The sequence below is a fragment of the Synchiropus splendidus genome, chromosome 7, assembly GCF_027744825.2.
Source record: "Synchiropus splendidus isolate RoL2022-P1 chromosome 7, RoL_Sspl_1.0, whole genome shotgun sequence".
Lineage (NCBI taxonomy): Eukaryota > Metazoa > Chordata > Actinopteri > Syngnathiformes > Callionymidae > Synchiropus > Synchiropus splendidus.
In genome coordinates this window covers 6,415,180-6,439,742 of record NC_071340.1, presented here as the reverse complement: position 1 = coordinate 6,439,742, position 24,563 = coordinate 6,415,180, and the positions used below count along the sequence as shown (strand labels likewise).

The 24,563-nt window shown below is 43.7% G+C and overlaps 1 protein-coding gene across 2 annotated transcripts; it reads left to right on the top strand.

The window, feature by feature from the left end:
* The first annotated feature begins 309 nt into the window (after positions 1-309).
* On the top strand, positions 310-24,108 carry cltcl1 (clathrin, heavy chain-like 1). Of its 2 annotated transcripts, XM_053870561.1 has the most exons (32): positions 310-833; positions 9,159-9,366; positions 11,118-11,386; positions 11,603-11,764; positions 11,863-11,976; positions 12,180-12,353; positions 12,417-12,614; positions 13,027-13,227; positions 13,368-13,520; positions 13,596-13,718; positions 14,389-14,526; positions 14,591-14,755; positions 14,840-15,020; positions 15,817-15,980; positions 16,063-16,188; positions 16,329-16,471; positions 16,624-16,858; positions 16,931-17,053; positions 17,187-17,332; positions 17,403-17,586; positions 18,567-18,759; positions 18,821-18,978; positions 19,038-19,202; positions 19,331-19,606; positions 19,686-19,835; positions 19,948-20,079; positions 20,151-20,261; positions 20,676-20,846; positions 20,944-21,165; positions 21,316-21,342; positions 22,525-22,600; positions 23,199-24,108. In XM_053870561.1, exons 1-32 carry the CDS (start codon positions 792-794, stop codon positions 23,351-23,353), a joined length of 5,085 nt encoding a protein of 1,694 aa, XP_053726536.1. In that variant the 5' UTR covers positions 310-791; the 3' UTR covers positions 23,354-24,108. The 2 variants fall into 2 exon arrangements, with proteins under 2 accessions (XP_053726536.1, XP_053726537.1); XM_053870562.1 differs by lacking the exon at positions 21,316-21,342 and having other exon boundaries at positions 311-833.
* Positions 24,109-24,563: the final 455 nt, after the last annotated feature.

The following is a 24,563-nucleotide window of genomic DNA, read 5'->3' as shown; positions in this document are numbered from 1 at the left end:
TAACAAATTTGCATTTTTTATTAGAATTTGGATATGTTTAATTCATGAAGTATGACAATTGTTGTTATTCAAATCTACTTCACAATGAGGCGTCTATCGTTTTCTACCGCGTCCATCACAATCTCTCTCACACATTATCGCTTAACCAGAGTTCAGACAAAATCCGCCGCAAGCATCGAGACTTCTTTACATTTCCTTTATGATGATATTTGCATTCCGAAAACTACAGCAAGTTTTCTGTGTGACGTGCTCCGAGCTTCATTGCGTCATCAAGGTTACTACACTTTTTCCTTACGCGTGTGCGCGCGCGTTGCAGTGGTAGTTGTTGTCACGAGCCCTGATTTCGAAGTTTGTGGGAGGGGGCTGCGGCGGAAGGATACGAGCCGCACATCTGCTCTTGTCCATTGACAGCTATGATATAGAAGCATCATGTCGATGGTGCTTCGTGTTTAACCTCGTTTACACAGCCTGCACGAGGATTTTGTATTTTGGGACTGTCCACAATTCTCACCGTGCCGCGGGACTACACTTGTCTCAGCACTAGTTTTCTTGGCGGAGGTGCGTAGTTTGTGACTCGGGACTGGCGTAGGGGAGCTCCTGAATGGGAGCAGTCAGTGGAGTCGTGAGATCCAAACGAAACGCCCTCCGGTTTCCCTCTCCAGCCCTCTATAGTTGACTTTACCGGGGGACATTTAAGGACGAGCACAGGACAAAACCACCTATATACCTCCTGCTGTCCCCCTCCCCTTTCCTTCCTCACAGTCTCCAGCCAGAGAAAAGATCCTGCAGAAATGGCTCAGATACTTCCCATACGCTTCCAGGAACATCTGCAGGTAAGAGTCGTTTCAGCCTCTCTCATGATCCCGGCGGTCATTTTGGGGGCTTCATTCCCGCACACGTCGCATTTGAATGTGAAACATGACTGCAGGGGGGGCGCTCCATACAGCCACAGGCCTCGTTGTGCTGCCGGCCAGATGACTTGGAGAAATTGAGTCGTCAGGTCCATTGCGGTTCTTTGAGCGTGTGTCTACATCCCTGTGTTGGTGCGTGTAAACACCGCAGTTTCCCTCTTTTCATCTGGAAAATCGCTGCTGTCATTTCCAATGTGCGCCGGTGCAAACTGCGCTGTTTTGACACTGAGGCGGCAGATCTCAGCTGTTCCTCTCAGAGCTGGATGCTCTCCAGATTTTAAGCTTCCACTCTGTTATCCTGCGGGCACATCCACTCCTGTCCTTTCTCTGTGCGTCAGACAAGGTAAAGTATCCGCCAGCTGTGGATGCTGATTTCGCTACTGTTGGTGCTGCAAAATGAGACGAACCTTATAACTACCAGTAAAAACAACAGGCACAGCTTCTGTCATTTTAAATAATCTGTGTGACTTTCTGATGCTGATAGTTTCCGTAGCCTCCTGAGGGTGTCAGTAGAGTGCACTGACTCTTGTCCCGGTCCTTTACCGTTATAGACGTCGTCGTTGAGGTCACTGTTTCGAGTTATGCAGTCCTGTCGGACCAAGTAAATGGCAGCTTTTTGTGTGGGTCCCAGGATCTCATCTTCAAGTTTTGTCATTTCCCATTCGAGGTTTATTTAGCAAGGCATCCACTGTAACTTATCTTGATCATCATCTCTAGTCCTATTCATCCATGAACGTCATACAGGAACCTCATTCCTCTGTCTGGCAACTGGTCTAGGTCACAGTTGCCTGAGACCCACTCTTGTTTGGGCTTTCCTCGCCACCAGTTCTAAGGTCACAAAGCTTGTCCCACACGCCTGTGTTCCATTTGGAATGAAGTTGCTCCCACACCAGTCAACTTGCTCTCAGATTGGTCATATTGTAATAGTCGGAGTGAGGAATGCATATTTAAGTTGGAAATCTTCCTGGGAAGATGGAAGGTTACCCGTCACAGCTGTCAGTTTTGGTGGCTCAATTAAAGGCACTATTCTGCTTCTTTTGTATTGGTGCTCGCAATGGCTTCCCACCTGCAACAATAAACTTGTTTGCGGTCCTAATTGTGCTCTGACCCATATTCCTTGCTGCTCCAATAGTTCAGGTCTCAGAAGTGACCCACTGAATGCTTTCTTCATTTGGAAGTCTTTGTGGGAAACTAGGAATATCTCTTTTATTCCATGCTTCGGAATAAAAGCTCCCATACAGAGCACAAATTTAGAGCCTCGATTATTGGTGCACAGAATGACCTCACCGCTCTACATTTAACTTGTTTGAGAGTATGTAAGTTGTCTGTTAATCATCAAAACATCTGGAGTGGCGTGTAGTGCAGGGGTCAATTTTTTTTTCTATCTTGGTCTGAAACAAAATAGCCTTGCACTCAAGGCTTTCTCAGTTACATGAATGCTATATCCTAGTCAATCATGATTTTAAGCTGCTCTTGACTTTAATGATAGTCAGCACAGTGAATGACATGGTTGAAAAAAATCTGAATAAATATGAACAAGTTTATAAATGACAGAATGTGGTTATCTTCTGGAAATATGGACTATTTTGAGTAACGGAAATTGCTACTGTGATAGCGTAATAACTAGTGTATTGACTCAAAAGACAAGCTTGTTTGTCCTCACTGAAATATGAAAGATCTTCACCACATATTTTCAGTTTGCTGTTGTATTTATAAGGTGATAGCATGAAGTTATGATCAAACATTTGGTGCGGAAATAATTATGAGTTAAGTAACACACAAACATGAATTATGTGGTTATTTAAGTGAAGTTTGATTGTTGTCACATTTGCGCTCACTACTGTGGGAGGTCTGCCCACTCATTCAAGCAACATCTGCAGCAGATGCCCATGTATGGTGTCATTTTATGCTGTTGATGACATTATTATAGTTTTATTTGCATTGTTTGTAATGCAACCAACAGCATCTTGTAACAGCTTCTCACACTGCTAGTTATTACAATAAAAGCAATTTAGCTAAAAAAGCTAAAAGCTCTCGTAATAGTTTTTTTTTTGTTTTAAATGTTGAGCCTTTCTGTGATGGTTTCAGTGTTTCCATATTGTTATCACCTTGCTGTTCATTGTAAGGATGTTTTTCTACACATACCCAATAAAATCCATTGTGGCGTTATGATTTAGCTGTACAGCGCTCTTCAAAACCCTGATGTATTCAAGCTTTTTGTGCGTCACCACACTGCCAAACTGGAGCAAGTGGAACCCATTTTCTTCAAAACAATGGGGCACTTATTTTTTTTTTTTCAGGAAATGAGCTTCATATGCAGTGAGCGCTAACGTCTCTGAGATAACGGATGTCTGCTTGCTTTTGGCATTTGGTGTGAGGTTCCAGGGGGTCTGAGAACAAGGAGAGACTGTCTACATTTCAACTCATGGACAAGGCCATTACAATACAAGGTTTTGTTAAATGGCAAACAAACAGAATTTATAGAAAATACGATACCTATCAGCCAGGGTGCTGATCACCACTGATCACCGATACTGATCACACAGATTGACAATGAATTTGTAATATGTAAATTGATGAGACCTTCTGTGTACACGATGTGAAAACTAAACCATTAAATAATTTTAATTCAGACACGTTTTCATATTCCTCTTGAAGGAGGAAAAAAACCTTGCTGGATGCAGCTGCTATTTTGTCAAAAGGTCAACTGAAAAACACAATTCAATGTGAGATGTTGCAGTTTTGGTGAATCTCTTGAGATTTTGCTATGTCTGTGAAATGTTTACATACTGGCCGCTTGTAGCGGGACTCCGAAACAGAGAGCACAGCATTTATCAAAGTTTCCATTTCGGATGTTTCCAAAAGTTTCAGATTCAGGTGGCTAACGAACATTGCACCTGACTCCAAAACGGCGAGGGATCTGCCTCGTTTCCATTTCCCTGAGAAAGGGTGGGCATCAAGCTCGATGAAATTCGGACCGGTGGGTGTTGCTAAGCGTTAGCTGCGCTAACAGCCTGTTGTAAAGGAACCAGCGGCCCGGAAAACTCTCCGGGCTCTGTCAAGTGCTGGTGTTTTAAATGACATATTTAATTTTACTGTGCTTCAATGCACAGCATTTTCCGTGCATGTGCTGCAGGATGCAAACTTTACAAGGCAGATAGAAAGATCCTCCACAGCAGACATGCTGCTGCCTAGTGAGCAGCGAGCAGGGAGAGATGAGCAGATGCATCACAGCCAGCCGGGCTTCAGCAGAGCACCAGCTGTCCCTCCTGATCCGTTGTGATCATCAATGACAGGTAGTGATCAGCATTCACCAATTATGCTAAGATCGGCCGATCTAGGTCGGTGACTGATCGATCGGAGCATCCCTAATAAATACCATAAAGATTTAAATTCAATCATGATTGCTTTCACACAATACAAAGGTTTTCTGAAGTACCTCTTAGCAGGACACCAATCTGTTGACATCAAAGCCAAAAACGGGGGTGTAGTATCACAGCTTTTCTAAAACCGTGCTGAACAAAAGTTTGATTTAAAGAAACACCAGTCTTTCGAGTTTCAATACTTTGCGACTAGCGTAACTCACTGTTCAGTTTTGGTAATATGATTATGGGGATGTATTAAATAAGATTTCTAGCAGGCCTGGTTCTTGAGTCTCTCTCCCTCTCTCTCTCTCTCTCTCTCTCCTACAAGAGAAACTCTGTGACATGACCCCCACTACCTCTGCTCATCTGTAGCTTGTCGTTATGGTAACAACAGGCAGTGAAATGGCCTTTCATTTAAAAAGCCCAGCACCCCCCACCCAGACCCTCCATGCTCTGTTCCTGTGGCCAATAGTCCTACTTTTGTCAGCCAGAAGGCCTTTTAGTTGTCCTGCCAACAGATCTTGTCTTCGCTCTGATTGGGAGGGCGGTATACTTCCTTGCAGCATGCAGATCATTGGTGTTCATCTCGGCACTCAACAAGCGTCTGCTGGGAAAGTTCTGTTTTGAGATGCTGATAAGAACCAGCGTTCCACCTCGACCATGAAATCCTGCTCTGCCCCAGTTATATCAAGGTGTCTCTACTAGAGGGGAAAAATGCCTGGAATTTGCAAACTGAGGACTTTGGGCCTCAAATTGTTTAGCCTTTTTCTCCTTTCCTGGTATTTAGAGCTCCCTGTCTGCAGTCCCAGAAGTGAAATAAGGACCCAGACCCATGGTGAGGCACTGGCCTGCCCAAATATGCAGCTTCAATCCCTTTCAAGTCTAGAAGTAGACATGTGACCTTCAGTGTGGAATCCTCTCCAATGATCCTATAAGTAGTATGCGATACATTGAGACGTCCACGTCCTATAAAATGAGATCGGGGTCAGCCTGTCTTGTTTTGTGTTGGAATTTGTACATTTATGAGGCTGAGAAATTACAAATGGACTGTGCTATTGGATCCCTACCGGCAGCATGCAAAAACAAATCACATGGCACAGGATTCTTATTCGTAATTTTTTTCGTGACATGACTTGTATTCCTGACATTGCTCTTTAGGCTAAGTGTGAGGTTTGCTGTTCAGTTAGAGAATCACCTGCAAAAAGTTTATGCAGCTGTAGGTCGACATGATGACATGGTTGTGATGGGCTGGCGGATGTAACCGGCAGATGAGATAAATGGACCTCATTAAAACAAACAGGATTTATGCTCCAAAAATAGGGAAGTGATTTCATCACTGGGAGACGCACTGGCAGGGATGTGACTCTGTGTTCTGTCACCAAACTCCATCACATTAATGAAAGCAGACATCATCACCAACACAATTATTTGAAATGGTTTCACAGCTGAAACATGTTTCTAGTCAGGACTCCCTATTCTTAAAATATAATAGCAGATATGTTGTAATTATGAAAAAAACACGACAGCAGTAGTCTGTCGTGGTCAGTGTGAGAACAGTACACAAGTGAAAGACACCAATGTGTGGCAGGTTGAGATGTCTGCCTATGCAGTGTTCATTCAAAAGAAGCAGACTAAAACTGTTGTACAAGCACCACTTTGACTCTGAGAGTGACTTTCTGAGCTCTCTGAGAAACGTCCAATTGCAATGACTCACCGTCTCCGGTCATGATCAGACTGGCTGCAGTGACTTTCACACTTTTCTTTGGCATGTAGGTTTTTTTTTTTTTTTTTTTGGAGGTCTGCAGAGATGACCTCACACTTTTTACTGGAATGTGCACGGGATGTGGGAGTGTTTCTGCTGGTGACTCAGACCTAAACCAAAGTCTTACTGGAAGTGAACAAGTAAAGCACTTGAATCATGACAGATTGTTACTTGTAGCATAAATCTGGAATATCTCCTTTAACTTGCTATCATTTTCTCTGTTATCTTTACAACTCCTTCCTCTGGTGAGAAATAGTTTTGGCAGGGTGTAAGAGATGCACCATATGGCTCTAATCCTCCCTCAGGTCTTTTTCTCAGACCTTTTTTATAGACTGTTCATAGTCCTCTCAGTTCATCAAACTGAATGGAAAAATCTGTAAAACAATGTCTACCGTTGTGAGATTTGAGATTTTACTCTGCGGCAATATAGGGTCACATTATACATTATGAGATGTATAATACGAGATGGAACGCGGGGACATGCACAGATAGACCCCTAGTGGTGCCCGAGCATACATCTGTCTTCCACACAAAAACAGTTCATCTAGCACATTACGTCAAATTCTACAATACTCGTAGACTCTGTTTTAGTCAGCCAGTTTTACTGTACTGGCAATCTACCGTAGGCCCTCAATAGGAGGCCCCAGATCCAGCATGCCAGATGGTTATTTTTGGCCCCGGAGCTGTTAATTTACCCCATAGTAACAATTGTTGTGCTCACATAACTGCCATTACGCCATGTAACTCGCTTATAGAGTAGTTTTGCATGAAAATAATAAAATGCTTGTATTTTAAGTTTTTTACTGCCTTCAGTTCACAAAATGTCTGCCTTGCTTGTAATGCTGTGTTTTCAGTTGAAACCCAAGACTACAAAGATGGCCAGTGCACTGTTCCCATGGCTGTGTTCTGGTTTCTACTGATCATAAATATCAATCGTTGTAGCGCTCATAGTTGCTCAAACAAACCTGTGTTCATGAACAATATTGACTTAGGTGTCATCTTGGTAAGATGCTAGTCAAAGCATTTCCAAAATGTGATCTCGAACGTCGTGCTGTTTGATGCAGGTTTTAGGGGTGTTGTCACTGTTTGTGGGGACATTCTCTTTCTCCCTCAGATCACATGTTTGTCCTTATTCTTGATGTGGACAACATAAAGTTCACAGTTGAAGTCATTTAAACCAAGTGAATTGGTGTTTTAGTGCGTATCTTCTAAGTGACAGACAGCAGCTCCAGTGCAGGCAGATTCACCGATTCTGATTAAAGAGCTATGAGTTCGTTTTGTAAACCATTGTTTGAAGCTTAGAACTTGACTGTGGTTTCCTCCTGTCAACAGTGTCAGACATCCAATCAATCGAGACGTGGACAACCGCGAGATTACGCGGGTAAACAAATATGGCGATTGCCAAGCTACAGTACAGCTGCAAAATGGTAGTGAATCTGCTAATTTCGACCATATTTGGTGAAATTACTGGGAGAAAACACTCTTTTCATGGGAACCAGTATGGTGACACTATGAGTGGGGCTTTATACTGGCACTAGTAATCGGAAATGTAGGGCGTCCTGCAGAGAAAACAGGCCATCCATTTTTTTCATCTTTTGCAGTTCAGGGCATCCAGACGCCCCCCTTGCTAAAAGCCTGCTATATGCAGTGAAACGTTTGCTGCACAGGGAGAATCCAGCGACTCCATCTAGAAAACAAATGCAATCTGCTGGACCTTACGTGTTCCTTTACCTAGTAGGGTCTTACATGTTCCTTTCCCTCATTGCCAAAAATGTACTTGGTCTTTCAAGATGGTAGTCACGGTTAAAACGTTGCTATATGAAGTCTGTTTGTGTTGTATACTCTACTGAGTGAGGAATCTACAAAACAGAGTTTAGTGTCAGTGCCATATTTGTTTTTTTTAAAAGCACTTTTTATGGAAATTGATGCACGTGATTCATTCACACCTCAGTATATGTTATTTGACATGATTTTGTGCTTAATCTTGACAATAAAACAACAATGCTGAAATGTAAAGAAAACATTTTCTGACAAGCCTTGGTATCAGTCTCAATTTTCTATTCAACGGGATGAATTTCTTGCGGTTCAAATCTGTCGCCATAGATCAGCGCTTAATTGTGTATCTCTGTCACTGTGACCTGCTCTGGTTGCTGCCTGTTTGTCCTTCCTGTCCTGGAGACGACATGATTTAAAGGGCTTGCTTGTCACAATTGCTTCTCCTGCTCCAGCAGACATCTGTGAGATAGTAGAGTCCTTGTGTGGAGTGTGAGGATTCCTTTCCGCTTGCCTCAGACTGCACAACACAGTCGGCTCAGTCATCAGAGCCGCCGTTTTGGTCTCTGTGACAGTGTCCAGTTTCATAACAGTTCTGACCGAGTTCTGCAGACGTGATGGTGGAATTGTCATACTTAAAGAAAGTAAACATGCTGACTGAACAGTTTTTCATTTTGTTAAAATGTGTTGCTTCTTGTTGTACCTGCTGTTTTTATTTACTCTGCTAGTTTTCCATTTCTAGACTCTCATAAATTAGAAGCAGCCACGTCTCTATGTCACTGTACACATGTGGTAGAAAAGGTCTTTATTCAATTCATTCATTCATTTTGAGGTACTGCTTTGTTGTGTGGAATAAAACTGTGTTGACTTGCACATCCTGTCGTTAGCATGGGTGTTTGTGCAGGCTTAATACAGCACAAAGCAGCGTGGAAAACTTTGTAAGGAAAAGTCCTTAAAAATAGCTTGTATTTCCATGCATATTCTGGTCCACCACTGGCTGCTGCTCCATGTTTCTGTTGGACCGAGTGATGAAAGCTTTGATTATTATCTCGGTTCCCACCGAACCCTGTTTATTTACTATTAAAAGTGAGTGAAGGGGCACATTCAGGCCTGGTGGAAGACCAAATGAGGCCCACCTCCTTTTGACGTTATTGAGGGCGGGGCGTTCTGCATGCTCCATGTGTTTTGTACATTTTAAAAGAACCTAAGGTGGTTAAAAATGGCTCTTTTAAAGTGAAGAAGGTTACATATGCTGTAGGAGGGCTATCACTTTATCATGAAAAAACTCCATTGCATCCTTTTCTCCTTGAGCTGCTAATACTCACAATTCTCTTTTTGCACTTCCAGTTGCAGAACCTGGGAGTCAACCCAGCCAACATTGGCTTCAGCTATCTGACCATGGAGTCTGACAAGTTCATCTGCATCCGGGAAAAAGTCGGCGAGCAGAACCAGGTGGTGATTGTGGACATGTCAGACCCCACCAACCCCATCAGGAGACCCATCTCCGCTGACAGTGCCATCATGAACCCGGCCAGCAAAGTCATCGCTCTGAAAGGTGCAAGCGTGTTCTGTTGTTTGGTGTGTTGATCAGCAAGCATAAGAGGTTACTGCTGTTCAAGTGTTGGAGTCATGAGCATAAAGCTTCAAATGTGACAGATTTTATTCAGGCCTTGATGTGTGCTTGTGCACTAATTCTCTGCTGATTCTGTAAATGTATGTCACCTTGGGTCTGCAAATCAAGTTGTTGAAATGTATTTCCTTGGTCTGATTCGAGCCAACGCAGGCGCTGATGTGGATGATTTCGTCCACCCACAAGATAATGCCCCGTTTGCCCCGTCTGCTCTTTTGTACTTGAATGACACTTTGCTTCTTTTCTTCCCCTTTGATTTTGCTTTCTGTCATATCTCAGACGGTGAGTTGCTTTCTGTATTCCAGCCGTCTGTGTTGATAGTCATGTCTCTCTCATAAAAGCATCATCTGCCGCACTCTGAGCTATTCTTAACACCAATCAATCGACAGACACGTTGTCAGACAGCAAACATTGGAGCATCACTTCCGCTCTTGCACAATTCCCTCTTTTATGAGAAGTGCACATGTGTTGGCATGACTCTGTTCTGGTCGAGTGAATGACAGGTATTTGGCTTACATGCTAGATGGAGGGGTTCTATGTGTGTGTGGGGGGAGATGAGTGTCTCATACTGATTCTGATACTGTTTTCTGATATTGCGTCATATGAACTCCAGTTATTTCCTATCAGTAAATCAGCTCAACAAGCATTTCTTGGTAGAAATGATCCGATCCATGTGGACCCCAAACATTCTCACGTCAATCCTGATATCTGTCAGCGTCATATCACAGGTTATGATGCCGAGAAGGACTGCACTGCCACACTGCCTGAATGCTAATGGTCTTGAAACTTTGTAGATATTGTTAAGTCTTGAAGAGATAGTGACTTGAATGTAGTCTTATCGACAGCTAAAACCCGTCAAGTGTTAATGCAAGTGTAGTTCTATTTAAAAGATGTTTATAATCGTTTTCACTTAGTACATAGTTAGAACTACAGGTGACATGTAGACAGTAATATGAATGCACAAAGTAAGCAAAAGCTAATAGAATAACGAATAATTACATATTTAATTAACTCATCGTCATGCAGGGAAAGATTCCTAGAAAAAAACAGCAATTCTTGACATAGAACTAGAAATGATTGTGAGTGTTTAGATATCGCCCCCTGGTGTCTGCCTCCTGTTGCATTGATTTAAGATTGAGAAAATCTGCATTTAAAAAAAAAGATATATTTCCATGACTAGCAAAGCACAATTGTTTAATTTAGTCTAATTAATATAAGTCCTTTATATATATATATATATATATATATATATATATATATATATATATATATATATATATATATATATATATATATATATATATATATATATATATATATATATATATATAAGGCCTTTTTTTCTGTCAAGATGACTGGTGCTGGGACTTTTAATGGTTCTCTCTTCTGCATTTCTTATTCACCATTCAAATGAACATTTTTCTGCCCTCCATGTGTTTGTTAAACTAATTTAGACATGCTCACCTGAAAGTTTTCACATCATCACTGGTTAATGAAGGTGAGGGCAGTTTAAAGGTTTTGTAAAATTGTTGAACAACACATTATAATATAACGTAAAAGGTCAAATTCATCCTGAAATGCTTCACATGCCACTTCTCTTGTCCCTTTCTACGGAAATTTATTTCCTGTTTGGAATTTTTGTTCCCCTCCTCGTGTCTGTCCTCTCCTGTCATCAGCTGCCAAAACGCTGCAGATTTTCAACATTGAGATGAAGAGTAAGATGAAGGCTCACACCATGTCTGAGGAGGTTATGTTCTGGAAGTGGATATCTGTCAACACTGTCGCCTTGGTGACGGATACTGCTGTCTATCACTGGAGCATGGAGGGGGATTCCCAACCCACCAAAGTGTTCGATCGGCATGCCAGTCTGGCCGGTTGTCAGATCATAAACTATAGAACTGACGAACAACAGAAGTGGCTACTGCTGATTGGAATATCTGCACAGGTGAGGAGTGAAAGTCGTTATTTTTGATATTGAGAAAATGCTTTTAAAAACCTCAAACACTTTCATTTGGGCATGTTTGTCAAAGCAATCTCTTTGACAAACATCAATGTTCTATACACTAATCATGATCATGAAAAATGTTCTGAAAAAGCCCAGTGCAAATGTGGTATTGAAGATTTCAGAGGTTTTCAGGCTCCGCTTTCTCATCCTTGTCAGCAAAACCGTGTGGTGGGAGCGATGCAGCTGTACTCTGTGGAGAGAAAAGTGTCGCAGCCCATCGAGGGCCATGCGGCTGCATTTGGGGAGTTCAAAGTTGAAGGGAATGCAAAGGCGTCCACACTTTTCTGCTTTGCAGTGCGCTCACCAGCTGGAGGGAAGGTACGCATCTTCATTCAAAATACAATAAGGTGCAGCTGTTTTTTTTTTTTTTTTTTTTTTTACATCACCTCAACTGTCTGTGCTGCTGCTTTCCCCAGCTGCACATAATCGAAGTTGGCCAGCCAGCGACAGGAAACCAGCCTTTTGCTAAGAAAGCTGTGGATGTCTTTTTTCCTCCCGAGGCCCAGACAGACTTCCCTGTAGCTATGCAGGTACGTTGCGACCTGTGACGTGCTCAGTTCCACCTGTAGTGGGAGTTTTTTACAGCAAGAAAGACAAACAAAATCCTCCAAACTGCACCAGTGCATTCAGCTTCTTAGCAAGACATATAGGAAATATTGATTTTGTAAAGATTGTTGACTTGTACTAGAAATATCCACCATTATGTCAATTAAATTTATTTCCCCTGCTTCAGATTGGCAGCAAACATGGTGTCATCTACTTGATCACCAAATACGGTTACATTCACTTGTACGACCTGGAGTCCGGTATTTGTATCTACATGAACAGAATCAGCGCTGAGACTATCTTCGTCACGTCCCCTCACGAAGCCAGCTCAGGGATCATTGGGGTCAACAAGAAGGGCCAGGTGGGTGGACTGTGGAGATGTTCCAACTGGGACCGTCTGATGACTAGTGCCTCTTCAACCCAGGTCTTGTCGGTATGTGTAGAAGAGGAAAACATCGTCAACTATGCCACCAATGTCCTGCAGAACCCAGACCTGGCTCTCAGAATGGCTGTGAGGTCGAACCTCGCCGGAGCTGAAGAGCTTTTTGCCAGAAAGTTCAACACTTTGTTTGCTCAGGGAAGTTATTCAGAGGCTGCGAAAGTCGCCGCATCAGCACCAAAGGTTTGTGTTGGATCTGCACGAGGAAAGTGTTGACAGATACTGTCGTGGCAGACATTTTCATGACCGCATGACTTTGTGCTGCATTCATATCTGGAAAATCTTGATTATGCATGCATGGTAGGTTTTGAACATTGTTGCAATGAACTTGGAGGATCTCAATAAAAATAGCAGTGAAGTTAAAAATTTCCACATCACCCATTATGTCACGTTCTATCTTTTTAATTGTACAAACAACTGTGATCGTGTGATCAGCTGTGAAGTCATCTTTTAAAAAAAAAAGCTGACATTTTTTATTTCTCTGAAATAAAAATCACAAAGCATATTTCACAAAACATTCCAGGAGCTTTTCCCAAATCCATGCGACTATTTCTTCTCCCCATGTGTTTATTATTTTTATTCTCCTCCGCCTAAGGGAATCCTGCGGACGGCAGAGACCATCCGAAAGTTTCAGAGTGTTCCCGCCCAGCCTGGTCAGGCGTCTCCGCTGCTCCAGTACTTTGGTATTCTGCTGGACCAAGGCCAGCTCAACAAGTTTGAGTCTCTGGAGCTGTGCAGACCCGTCCTGCAGCAGGGACGCAAGCAGCTGCTGGAGAAGTGGCTGAAGGAAGACAAGGTGCAGCTGCAGACTTTAGAGATGCAGACGTAGAGAATGAATGAGTGAATGATGTCATATGTCTATTTATCCACATTTAAGTAGTTAGGTAAATCAGTATTTTAGATGTCTGCTGTTTAATTGTTTATCTGGTGTTGTAGCTGGAGTGCTCAGAAGAGCTGGGAGACCTGGTGAAGGCTTCAGACCCGACCCTGGCCCTCAGTGTATACCTCAGAGCCAACGTCCCCAACAAAGTCATCCAGTGCTTTGCTGAGACAGGCCAGTTCCAGAAGATCGTCCTGTATGCTAAAAAGGTCTGTGAAGGGTTCCGGAAAACCCGCCGTGGTCGTGTTTAAGCCCTGAAACTAACTCCTTGTCATGTTGTGAAGGTGGGCTACACCCCAGACTGGGTGTTTCTGCTGAGGAATGTGATGCGTGTCAGCCCAGAGCAGGGTCTGCAGTTTGCCCAGATGTTGGTGCAGGACGAGGAGCCGCTGGCTAACATCAACCAGGTAACCCCTCAACTCACACTACCATCAGAGTTTTGGAACACATTTGCTCTCACACAAGCGTGCGGTGTGGGTGCCGACATCTGTGTTATTCCAGATGTGCCAGTAATGTCAGGAATTTACTGAGTCAGTGACCCCCACCTCCTTTTTAGAAGCCACAGCATCACTGTTCAGTCTCACATCTTTACCACTTAATGCTGCTGAGTGTCAACGCCTACAATTAAAAACATCTGCTGCTTAGTAGCATCTCATGAATTTGTATTGTTTCATTGTGTCAAAAGTTCAAGATGAAGGAGGAGAAATGTATTTAGTGTTTGGTGGCCTGATGCAGGAATTGAGTTCTTGTGTTTCCAGTTAGGTTTGCTGCAGTAGAAATGAGTCTTGTGTGCATATTTTTGTTCACAAAATCCAACAAAAATACAAATCAGGGGCAAATAGATGAAAACTGATGGAAGTATGGGAAATAAATTTGTGAAATGGAAATGGCTGTGCAATTCTATTACCAGGATGAGTCCTGGCAATTTGAGTGCCATTTATGCAACAAAACTGTACTGCCAATAAAAGATTGAATGGCAAAGTATTTGTTTTCATGTCATGCAGATCAATCTCTCTGGCTATGTGTTTTAGCACTTCCTAGTCATAGATCGAACCCTTACTCAATTTCTGCTTACAGATCGTGGATGTGTTTATGGAGGGCAGCCTGATCCAACAGTGCACCTCCTTCCTGCTAGACGCTCTGAAAAACAATCGCCCAGCCGAGGGGCATTTACAGACTCGTCTGTTGGAGATGAACCTGATTCATGCCCCTCAGGTGACCAACACAAGAGTGAAATAATTGTCCTTCACTGTTCTTTATTGATATTGTCCACCTGCAGGTGGCGGATGCAATTTTAGGTAACCAGATGTTTACTCACTATGACCGAGCTCATGTAGCTCAGCTGTGTGAGAAGGCTGGCCTGCTGCAGCGAGCTCTGGAGCATTACACCGACCTGTACGATATCAAGAGAGCTGTAGTGCACACACATCTGCTGAACCCTGAGGTATGATGACTTTTTATTTTTATTTTTATTTTTTTATAAAGAGTCACTGTCTTCATCCTGCTCTTTTTTGGGTGCTCTGTTCAGTGGCTGGTGAACTTCTTTGGCTCACTGTCCGTGGAGGATTCTCTGGAGTGCTTAAGAGCAATGCTGTCAGCCAACATCAGACAAAACCTGCAGCTCTGCGTCCAGGTCGCGTCCAAGTATCACGAGCAGCTGGGAACTCAGGCATTAGTGGAGCTCTTTGAGTCCTTCAAGAGTTACGAGGGTAAGTGTCACAAATACTTGGGAGTCTGGGAATTGACCCGGGTCATGTTTATTTGGATTGGAGCGAGACCGCCAGGAATTTTAGTACCAAATTCTCTGACTTGTCCACATCTGGTTCTCAAGTGCCTTATAATCAGATCATTGTTTATTCGCATCAACATGTCTGTGGTGACCTTTAAAATTGGAAAGCTGCATTGCTCCAGACACTCATGAGCGGTAGCTAGGTGTAATTTCTGTTGTATTTCACGGTGTCCCTGCTGCTAAAGAATGCTGCGGATCCACCCTCTCAACGTTGACCTTTGACCTTTTGAGTACATCAGACAGCTACTGAAGGGGTTCATCTTCTACTGGGGTGTTTAGTCTCGAGCCACATTATGTTGTGAAATATCCAGTCCAAAGTGAAGAGGTCAAGTATCCTGGGGTCTTGTCATGAGTGTGATAAGGACGGATGTATCTGTGCAATGTGTAAAATTGTAAGGTTTTAAGTCTGTCATGGTGGAGAAAGAGCCCAGCCAAAAGACAAAGCTCTTAATTTTTCGTCCGACTTCTGCTCTCATCTGTTCTTAGATGTTTTTGGTAGTGACCAAAAGAACTCTCTGGAAGAGAGAGGTTGAGAAATCAGTTATTTGAGAAAGACCTCCTGGTCCTCCGTGTGCAGATAGGCTCCTGCCTCTCATCAGGATGTCTCCTGTCACATTGTAATCTGTTTCTCAGCTTACTAAATAAACTGACCTTGAAACTAATGTCACACAGAGTGGTTTATCGAAATGTTCACAGCTTGCCGTCTTCTTCTCAAGGTTTGTTTTACTTCCTGGGGTCCATCGTCAACTTCAGCCAGGAACCCGATGTTCACTTCAAGTACATCCAGGCGGCCTGCAAGACGGGTCAGATCAAGGAAGTGGAGAGAATCTGCAGAGAGAGCAACTGCTATGACCCGGAGAGAGTGAAAAACTTCCTCAAGGTCAAACTCTTTAGCCACTTCATATGTCGTTGCAATGTCCAATTTGAACACACCCTTGAAACCATTGCTCCTTTGTCCACAGGAGGCCAAACTGACTGACCAGCTTCCTCTGATAATTGTCTGTGACCGCTTTGATTTCGTCCACGACCTGGTACTCTACCTCTATCGCAACAACCTGCAGAAGTATATTGAAATCTATGTGCAGAAAGTAAGTTGAGCTGAAGTCCTTCTGTCATTCTTATCCACCGTTTGAACACGCATCAACACATTCACGCACCGCTGGAGGACGGACCTCCTGCCCCATTACAGATGGCTGTTCAGTTATTAATTGGCCCCACGTTTCCTCAGGTGAACCCCAGTCGTCTACCGGTGGTGATTGGTGGTCTGCTGGACGTCGACTGTTCCGAGGATGTGATCAAAAACCTGATCATGGTGGTCAGGGGTCAATTTTCCACAGATGAACTCGTGGAGGAGGTAGAGAAGAGGAACAGGTGAATTACCAAGACGTCATGGCGCTTGTTTGGGTGCACGGTAGTGATGGGTAGATGAGCTGTCATGAGACTGTGTCCGCATTGAAGTCCTACATTGAATTTTGACAATATGAGATATTTTTAGACATGCAAATGTTTTTGTTTTTCTTCAGGTTGAAACTTCTCCTGCCGTGGCTGGAGTCCCGTACCCACGAGGGCTGCGAGGAGCCGGCTACCCACAATGCTTTGGCCAAGATCTACATTGACAGCAACAACACACCGGAGCGGTTCCTGAAGGAGAACCCGTTTTATGACAGCACTGTGGTGGGACGCTACTGCGAAAAGAGAGACCCCCATCTGGCCTGCGTGGCATACGAGAGGGGCCAGTGTGACCTGGAGCTCATCAAGGTGCCTGGCCAATGGCGCGCCTGGTTTCAGATTTTTCTGAGCTTATTTGTAATTGTTGTGTATGATGTTCAGGTCTGCAATGAGAACTCGCTGTTCAAGAGTGAGGCTAGATACCTGGTGCGAAGGAAAGACCCAGAACTTTGGGCTAATGTGCTGGAGGAAAATAATCCATACAGGAGACAACTAATTGATCAGGTGACAGCTCGATTAATAACCCTTGTTAGCTTGTTTTTAAGTCAGACTTGACTCCTTTCTGTTGTGTGTCATGATGTCATGCTGTTGTGAAGGAATTAATCTAGAAGCCTGGACTGATTGAAACTTTTCTCAGGTGGTACAAACAGCTCTGTCGGAGACTCAGGACCCAGAGGAGGTGTCGGTCACCGTCAAGGCTTTCATGACCGCAGATTTGCCCAATGAGCTGATCGAACTCCTGGAGAAGATCGTGCTGGATAATTCCGTCTTCAGTGAACATCGGTACGTTGAGTTGCTTTTGTGCATTAACAATACAGACTTTTCTGACTGTTTGCTTGTGATCCTCCGACAGGAACCTCCAGAACCTGCTCATCCTGACAGCCATTAAAGCTGACCGCACACGTGTGATGGAGTACATCAACCGCCTGGACAACTACGATGCTCCGGATATCGCAAACATTGCCATCAGCAATGAGCTATTTGAGGAGGCCTTCGCCATTTTCAAAAAGTTTGATGTCAACACGTCGGCTATTCAGGTACCTTTTTATGTCGTGGTTCATTTTAATGTACAGCATATGTATTATATTATTTTAATCCTGAAAACATTTTTCACTTGCTATAAAACCCAAAGTATTTCTTCTTTATGCGACAGATTTTCATTCATTTTGTTTCCTTGTTTTATAAACTTTATTTATTAATTCATTGAATTGTTTGATTGTGCTATTAGTCTTTTTATCTGTTGAAGTTATACCAAATTATGTCGTCATCTTTTATGTTGAATATATATTTTACTTCCTTGTATTTTTACTTAAGACTGCATATTTAATTTTACTGTTTGAATTTCAAAATAGGTACATAATAATTTCCCCTCCGCTAGTATTAAAGCTGTTGTGCTGCCCCCTTCTGGACTCCCATTGTTTTGCATATCCTTTATAAAGAACGCGTGAGACCCTCAGTAATAAATGGAGTAAAATTGGATGGCTGGGGAATTGTAGAAGGTAGAATGCTGTAGAATTGGCGTGACAGACGTTTCAGAGCACAAGGACAATCAACAAATTTTGAGATGAAGGAAGAAATTAAACTATACAGATCGATTGAAGAGAATGGCCCCGGGGATATCAGTTTTAAAATAGTGTACGTGACTTTGGAATGAGACTTAAGCAACCGGTGTGTTTTTCATGAATGTCATGAATGAGATATGTGACTGATCCCTCTTCCTCAGTCCGTCCATCCTCATTATGGTCTCATTTCTGCTGTCTGCTGTCACAGATATATTGGATGAATACCAGTCCAGCCGAGACTGGAAGGTGCATGAATACTCGTTTACATTAATTGACTAAAGATAAAGACTTGAAGAATTTGTAAGCATATATCAAGTATCATTCAATAATTAAATATACTGAATCAGATTTTTGCTTTTGAGTTATAACCCCCAAATCTGATATTATTGTATTTTGTTTTTACTCAAGTTAAAGAAAATACTGGACTTGTATGTGTGACCTCTGCTACTCGACAGGTGTTGATCGAGCACATCAGCAACTTGGACCGGGCCTATGAGTTCGCCGAGCGCTGCAACGAGCCGGCTGTGTGGAGCCAGTTGGCCCGAGCTCAGCTGCAGCGAGACCTGGTGAAGGAAGCCATAGACTCCTACATCAAGGCTGTGGACCCTTCGGCGTACATGGAAGTGGTCAACGCGGCTAGCAAGAACAGTAAGATCAATGTGTTTAAGTGTGTCAGGAATCACATCTTAAAAGACCTTTCTCTCTGCAGATAACTGGGAAGACTTGGTCAAGTTCCTCCAGATGGCTCGCAAGAAAGCAAGGGAGTCGTACGTGGAGACGGAGCTCATTTTCGCCCTGGCTAAAACCAACCGTCTGGCCGAGCTGGAAGAGTTTGTCAGTGGGCCCAACAACGCTCATATCCAGCAGGTCCGAAGCTTGATTTGTGTGTGTCCCGAGCAGCGATGATCACACCTGGTCCTGTGCAGGTCGGCGACCGCTGTTATGAAGAAGGAATGTATGAAGCTGCAAAACTGCTCTACAACAACGTGTCTAATTTTGCCCGACTGGCCTCCACGCTGGTCCACCTGGGAGAGTACCAGGCGGCAGTGGACAGTGCCCGCAAGGCCAACAGCACTCGCACGTGGAAGGAGGTGAGTTCTCGCCACCAGCCCCCTCAGGAAGCTGCTTCCACATCTTCAATTTTCAAAAATTCACCAATTTTGAGATTAAATTCAGCATATGACAGCTGTTAACTACTTCCATGTATTTCATCCCTCAGGTTTGCTTTGCATGTGTGGACGGCGAGGAGTTCCGTCTTGCTCAGATCTGTGGCCTTCACATTGTCATCCACGCCGATGAGCTGGAGGAGCTGATCAGCTACTATCAGGACCGTGGCTACTTCGAGGAACTCATTGCTCTGCTGGAGGCGGCGCTGGGTCTGGAGCGCGCTCACATGGGAATGTTCACCGAGCTGGCCATCCTCTACTCCAAGTTCAAGCCACAGAAGATGAGAGAGCACCTGGAGCTGTTCTGGTCCAGAGTCAACATCCCGAAGGTCAGAGCTGGACTGTGGTACGAAGCCTTGAGTCTGGATGGTGGAATGAAATCATGATTGTTTTCCGCCTTCTATGCAGGTGCTGCGGGCTGCAGAGCAATCCCACCTGTGGGCGGAGTTGGTTTTCCTTTATGATAAATATGAAGAGTACGACAACGCAGCCATCACAATGATGTCACACCCCACTGACGCATGGAAGGAAGGACTGTTCAAAGACATTATTGCTAGGGTAAATAGTTACTGGTGCATCCATCCTGATGTACTAAACAGAAATCTCTGTATAGTCTGGAAGGCAGTGTAAAGTGCCATTTTGATGAACGCATGACAATCTCTTCCATCAGGTGGCCAACGTGGAATTGTACTACAAGTCTTTATCATTCTACCTTGAGTTCAAACCGCTGCTGTTGAATGACCTGCTGGCTATTCTGTCTCCACGTTTGGACCACAGTCGGGCCGTCAACTTCTTCACCAAGGTCATTAACTATAGCCCTCATTCTAACACCTCTGTGTGTTCAAGGAGATGTAACTGTTACTGTCCATCCAGATGCAGCAGCTGAAGTTGGTGAAGCCGTACCTGCGGTCTGTCCAGAGCCACAACAACAAGTCGGTCAATGAAGCGTTGAACAACTTGCTGACGGAAGAGGAGGACTACCAGGTCTCACACCCACTGTCGTGTTTCACATCCTAATGAATGTGCCCCTAGTTGGAGCAGTCCAGTGAACCAAGCCGCCTCCTTTTATGAGTGTAATTGCTGTCTGCGGGTTAATGAATTTTACTCCATTATGATTTTTAAAATCATAAATGGTTTTTACGATTATGTAATGATTATTCAATTCTTCATTTTTTTCTTATTTTTTTTCTTTCCTTATTTTTATTTTTAGAATCGAATGGTTCTGCTTTTACATTATTATACTTAAGAGTGTGTCAGCTATTATGTCTTTATTATGTCATCGAATTTGTCCTAGGATTTTTCCTGTTTTGTTCCGTATATTGGAGTTGATCAGATTAAGTAGCCACAAGATGGCGCTGTTCTCTCGATGAACGTCACCGTCTGGCCGTCTCCCTTCAGGGCCTGAGAGCATCCATCGACGCCTACGACAACTTTGACACCATCGGCCTCGCGCAGAGGTTAGAGAAACACGAGCTGATCGAGTTTAGACGCATCGCAGCGTATCTGTACAAGGGAAACAACCGCTGGCGACAGAGTGTGGAGCTCTGCAAGAACGACAAGCTCTACAAGGTACCCACTATCTCTAGTCATCAAATTCTTTTCTGTATAATTTGTATTGACACCGGTGTTATTTAAGTTAATTTATGTATCCACAAATCTCCTCCAGGATGCCATGTTGTTTGCTGCCGAGTCCAAAGATGCTGAACTGGCGGAAACTTTGCTTCAGTGGTTCCTGGAGGAGGGAAGAAAGGAGTGTTTCGCTGCCTGTCTCTTTGCCTCCTACGACCTGCTGCACCCAGACGTGGTTCTGGAATTGGCCTGGAGACACAACATTATGGACTTTGCGATGCCGTATTTCATCCAGGTCATGAGAGAGTACCTCTCCAAGGTCAGCCCTGAAACCACTCAACAGTGCCGTTTATTACTTGTGAAGATGAGTCATTTCTTCTTAAACATTGAGGCCAAAATCAGAATAACTCCCTTTAGTTCTTCAGCACCTGTGGTTACTTGAGGTCATGTTTTTGGGTCTTTTTTCCAGGTGGATGAGTTTGCCTCCAAGGTGATGGTCTCTGGTCCACTTTTTATTTCTCCTCTGTGTTCAGTCACTTTATGTGTGTGACTTCTAATCTAGCAACGTAGCATGGACTGAGTTTGGGCCCACTAGCTCTGGTTCTGCAGAGTTCTGATGAGTGTGTGACGGCTTTAGATCCTGTGTCTTCGTCCTTCACTTCCAATCATGTTTCTCCTTTTGAATCCCTCTTGTGTTTTACTTTGACATTGAGTATGAGATATAGTTGTTTTTCCAGTGTCACACACGAGAGCCTACATGAAATTAACATAACATTTCATGAAACGTTTTCCCCAACATTTATCTCATGGTTGTGTTTTCAATACAAGCCTCCACCACTTGTCTTCTGCTCCTCAGGATCAGATGTAGACTCTCACGCGCCTAACTGCTCTTTCTGACCTCATGTGTGTTCTTTATCCTCATAATCTGATTTAAACTTCAAAACTGACAATCGATCCAGGCTCTGCAGTGTTTCATGTCAACTGGGACCAGCAACTAGTGCTGTGTAGGTCACACACACGCACATTATAGAGCCTCATAATCCATCTGGAGGGGGGCTCATCTGCATCATATGGAAGGAGTGAGGGGTTGAGTGTGCCTTCTGGGCTCAGTCAAGTCCTCCACACAGTTTCCTTCCAATGACGGTCTCAGTCATGACTCCACTGAGAAGCATTGCACAGAGGATGCTGCCCCGCATGCAGATTTAGTTTCACGTTTGTTGTTGTGTTGTGATGTCTGGTTGAATTGTCTTCTTCATGATAACACGTTTAACTGCTGTAGAGACTAGAGTGTGGGCCTAACACCTGCTCAGAAGCTCGATCCTTGACACAGCTGCACGGCACCTTCTCGTTCGTGTCTATTGGGTTTGTTCTGTAGTTTTAGAAGTGCTGGTGTCCAGAACACAGTTCCTTAATAAACATGTTTATTTATTTTTATTTAAAAAATGTAAACAAAACTCCTATTTCCCTGGTTGTGGCTTTGCAGTAGGAATAGAATGAAACTAATATATAAATATGTTATGCTAGACTCATGGGGATCTAAAGTCGCCATGGTAGATGTAAGCCGTTCTGTTTGTTCAGTTAAAATATTTGGGCACATTTTGTAGCGTGGGTTTCCTCCTTAGAAGTGAATCGGAAATCTTGTTTGACAAAATAATTATGTGCGCGCTGCTGCCCCCAGGTGGACAAACTGGAAGAGGCGGAAAGCCAAAGAAAAACGGAGGAGGAAGTGACGGAGCCTCAGACCATGGTGTTCGGTAAGTTCTCGACACTGAGTGTCTGATGTGTCCGGCGAGGGTCCCTCGTATCTGTGGGGCTTTTTTTGATCTATATATTGGGAAGTGGACATTTCCGAGGGATATGGGTCTTGCAGAGTGACATTTCACAGTTACCTGAATGCAACTCCTGATCCTTGAGTATGTGCCAAGCCCTCTTGCCAGTGGAAAACCCTAACTGTAGTGAAGCCCATTACAGAGAGAAGCGCCTACAACAGAACCTACTGAGTGAGACGTTCAGGTCCTTTTCTGAGAAGAGCTGCACTAACACCAGGTTGAATTTCCATGAGCTATCATAAGAGTTCACCGGGCGCAACCTATAGTGCCCTCACTCATGAACAAGACCTGACGTCTGCTGTATATGATAAGTACATTTGTATGTAGCTCATCAAGTTTCTGTGCTGGTACATGTTAAGGCTACACCAGGTTGAGGGCCAGGTATGTTTTGTCCCCTGGGGAACACCGTTTCCTCCCAGAGAATTTAAAGGTCTATATAGTCTGTTGACAACCTCCCTCCTGGTTAAGCTGTCTCCAGCACCCCTGAGCCTTGAGTGTGACATGTATTCTTGCGTGTCTCCAGGTCAGCAGCTGATGTTGACGGCCGCTGCAGCTCCCGTGGCTCCTCAGCCGACATACGCTGCTTACGGCTACCCTGTCGCAGGCAACGCTGCGGCCGCTGCTGTCCCCGCTGTGGGCGTCTACCCTGCTCAGCCCACCTACGGCTTCAACATGTAGACTATCGATGACCCGCACTCCTTCCATCCTGCACCTCCCACGCTCCTCCGATCGAGCTGCTGCCATTCTTGTCAGACTCCGCCCAGCTTGTCTGAAACTGCAATAGAAACTGCCGGACAAGATGACGGCACGACATCACCTCTCTCACTCAGTTCAGTCTAAAGTCACAGAGGCGTTTTCTGTTTTTGGTTTTATTTACAGCACTGACACATATGTTCCTGAGGAACGAGGGTCTCCTCCCTCTGAAGCACTGCTACAGCCTTACAGACCCTCAAACCGTCTCCAGTCTGCTCTGTGCAATAGTTCACTTCACAGCAGCTTCTTTTCGGACTCATCCGTGTGGACGTATGACTCGCCTCTAAAATGCAACAGTTGTTTCACACTCTGAGATTATAGAAAATAAGAGTCAAATGCTAGAAGCTGCAGCGTGTGCATGTGCTGCCGAGCTGTCATGCTGCGACCAGGAGCACAATCGTCATCTTCAACTCCAATATATCAAGTGTTACTAATGTCTGGTGCAGAAGTGAGAAGACACTTCTTTTTCAAACTCCTGTAGAGACAGTCGGTTTCGAGAGAGTGATCATTGTTATGAGAGCAATGTATAATTTAAGATATATTGAAATACTAATCAAAGAACTATAATGGATGTATTGTCTATAGTGTGTTGTAGTAGTCTTAAATGAAATCAGAATGATTTTTGTAAGAAAACGGCCACAAAATGCAAAAACAGCAGGTTAATAAAAATATCTTTGAGGGCGAGGAGCTCCACTTGAGTGGCTTGTTTTTAATGTCTTCTGCGTCTTCTGTTCAAACTTGTGTTCAGTGGTGAGGTGATGAAGGAAAAGATGTCAACTGAATAACTGCAGAGAGGTGTACAGGAGCATAGATAATCCATACCATCCACCGTGATGGGTCCAAGTTTGATCAGTTCTACATTCAGCTTTATGAAGTCAAACAGTGTGGACAAACACACTTGGGTGTGGCCTTCTACCACTCTTCAAACCAGTTTGTCCTTGAATGTGTGTCAATAATTTAATATTAAAATCCTCTAATTTGTTCTTTAGCCTGACTTATCACCTGTTTGACTGCTAAGTATATTTGTTGTTTATTTTTAATATAAACAGACATATTCAGAATGATTTTAGAATGTATGTCAAAAGAATTATAGACACTATGGGTGTGTGTCATATTTTTCTTTTTTAATGGTGAA

What these genes read in the sequence shown, in the direction of transcription:
- cltcl1 (XM_053870561.1), top strand. Translation starts at nt 792, where the DNA reads ATGGCTCAGATACTTCCCATACGCTTCCAGGAACATCTGCAG. An exon ending in AGAACGACAAGCTCTACAAG is followed by an intron (nt 20,847 to 20,943) that starts GTACCCACTATC and finishes AATCTCCTCCAG; the next exon opens with GATGCCATGTTGTTTGCTGC. An exon ending in TGAGAGAGTACCTCTCCAAG is followed by an intron (nt 21,166 to 21,315) that starts GTCAGCCCTGAA and finishes TCTTTTTTCCAG; the next exon opens with GTGGATGAGTTTGCCTCCAA.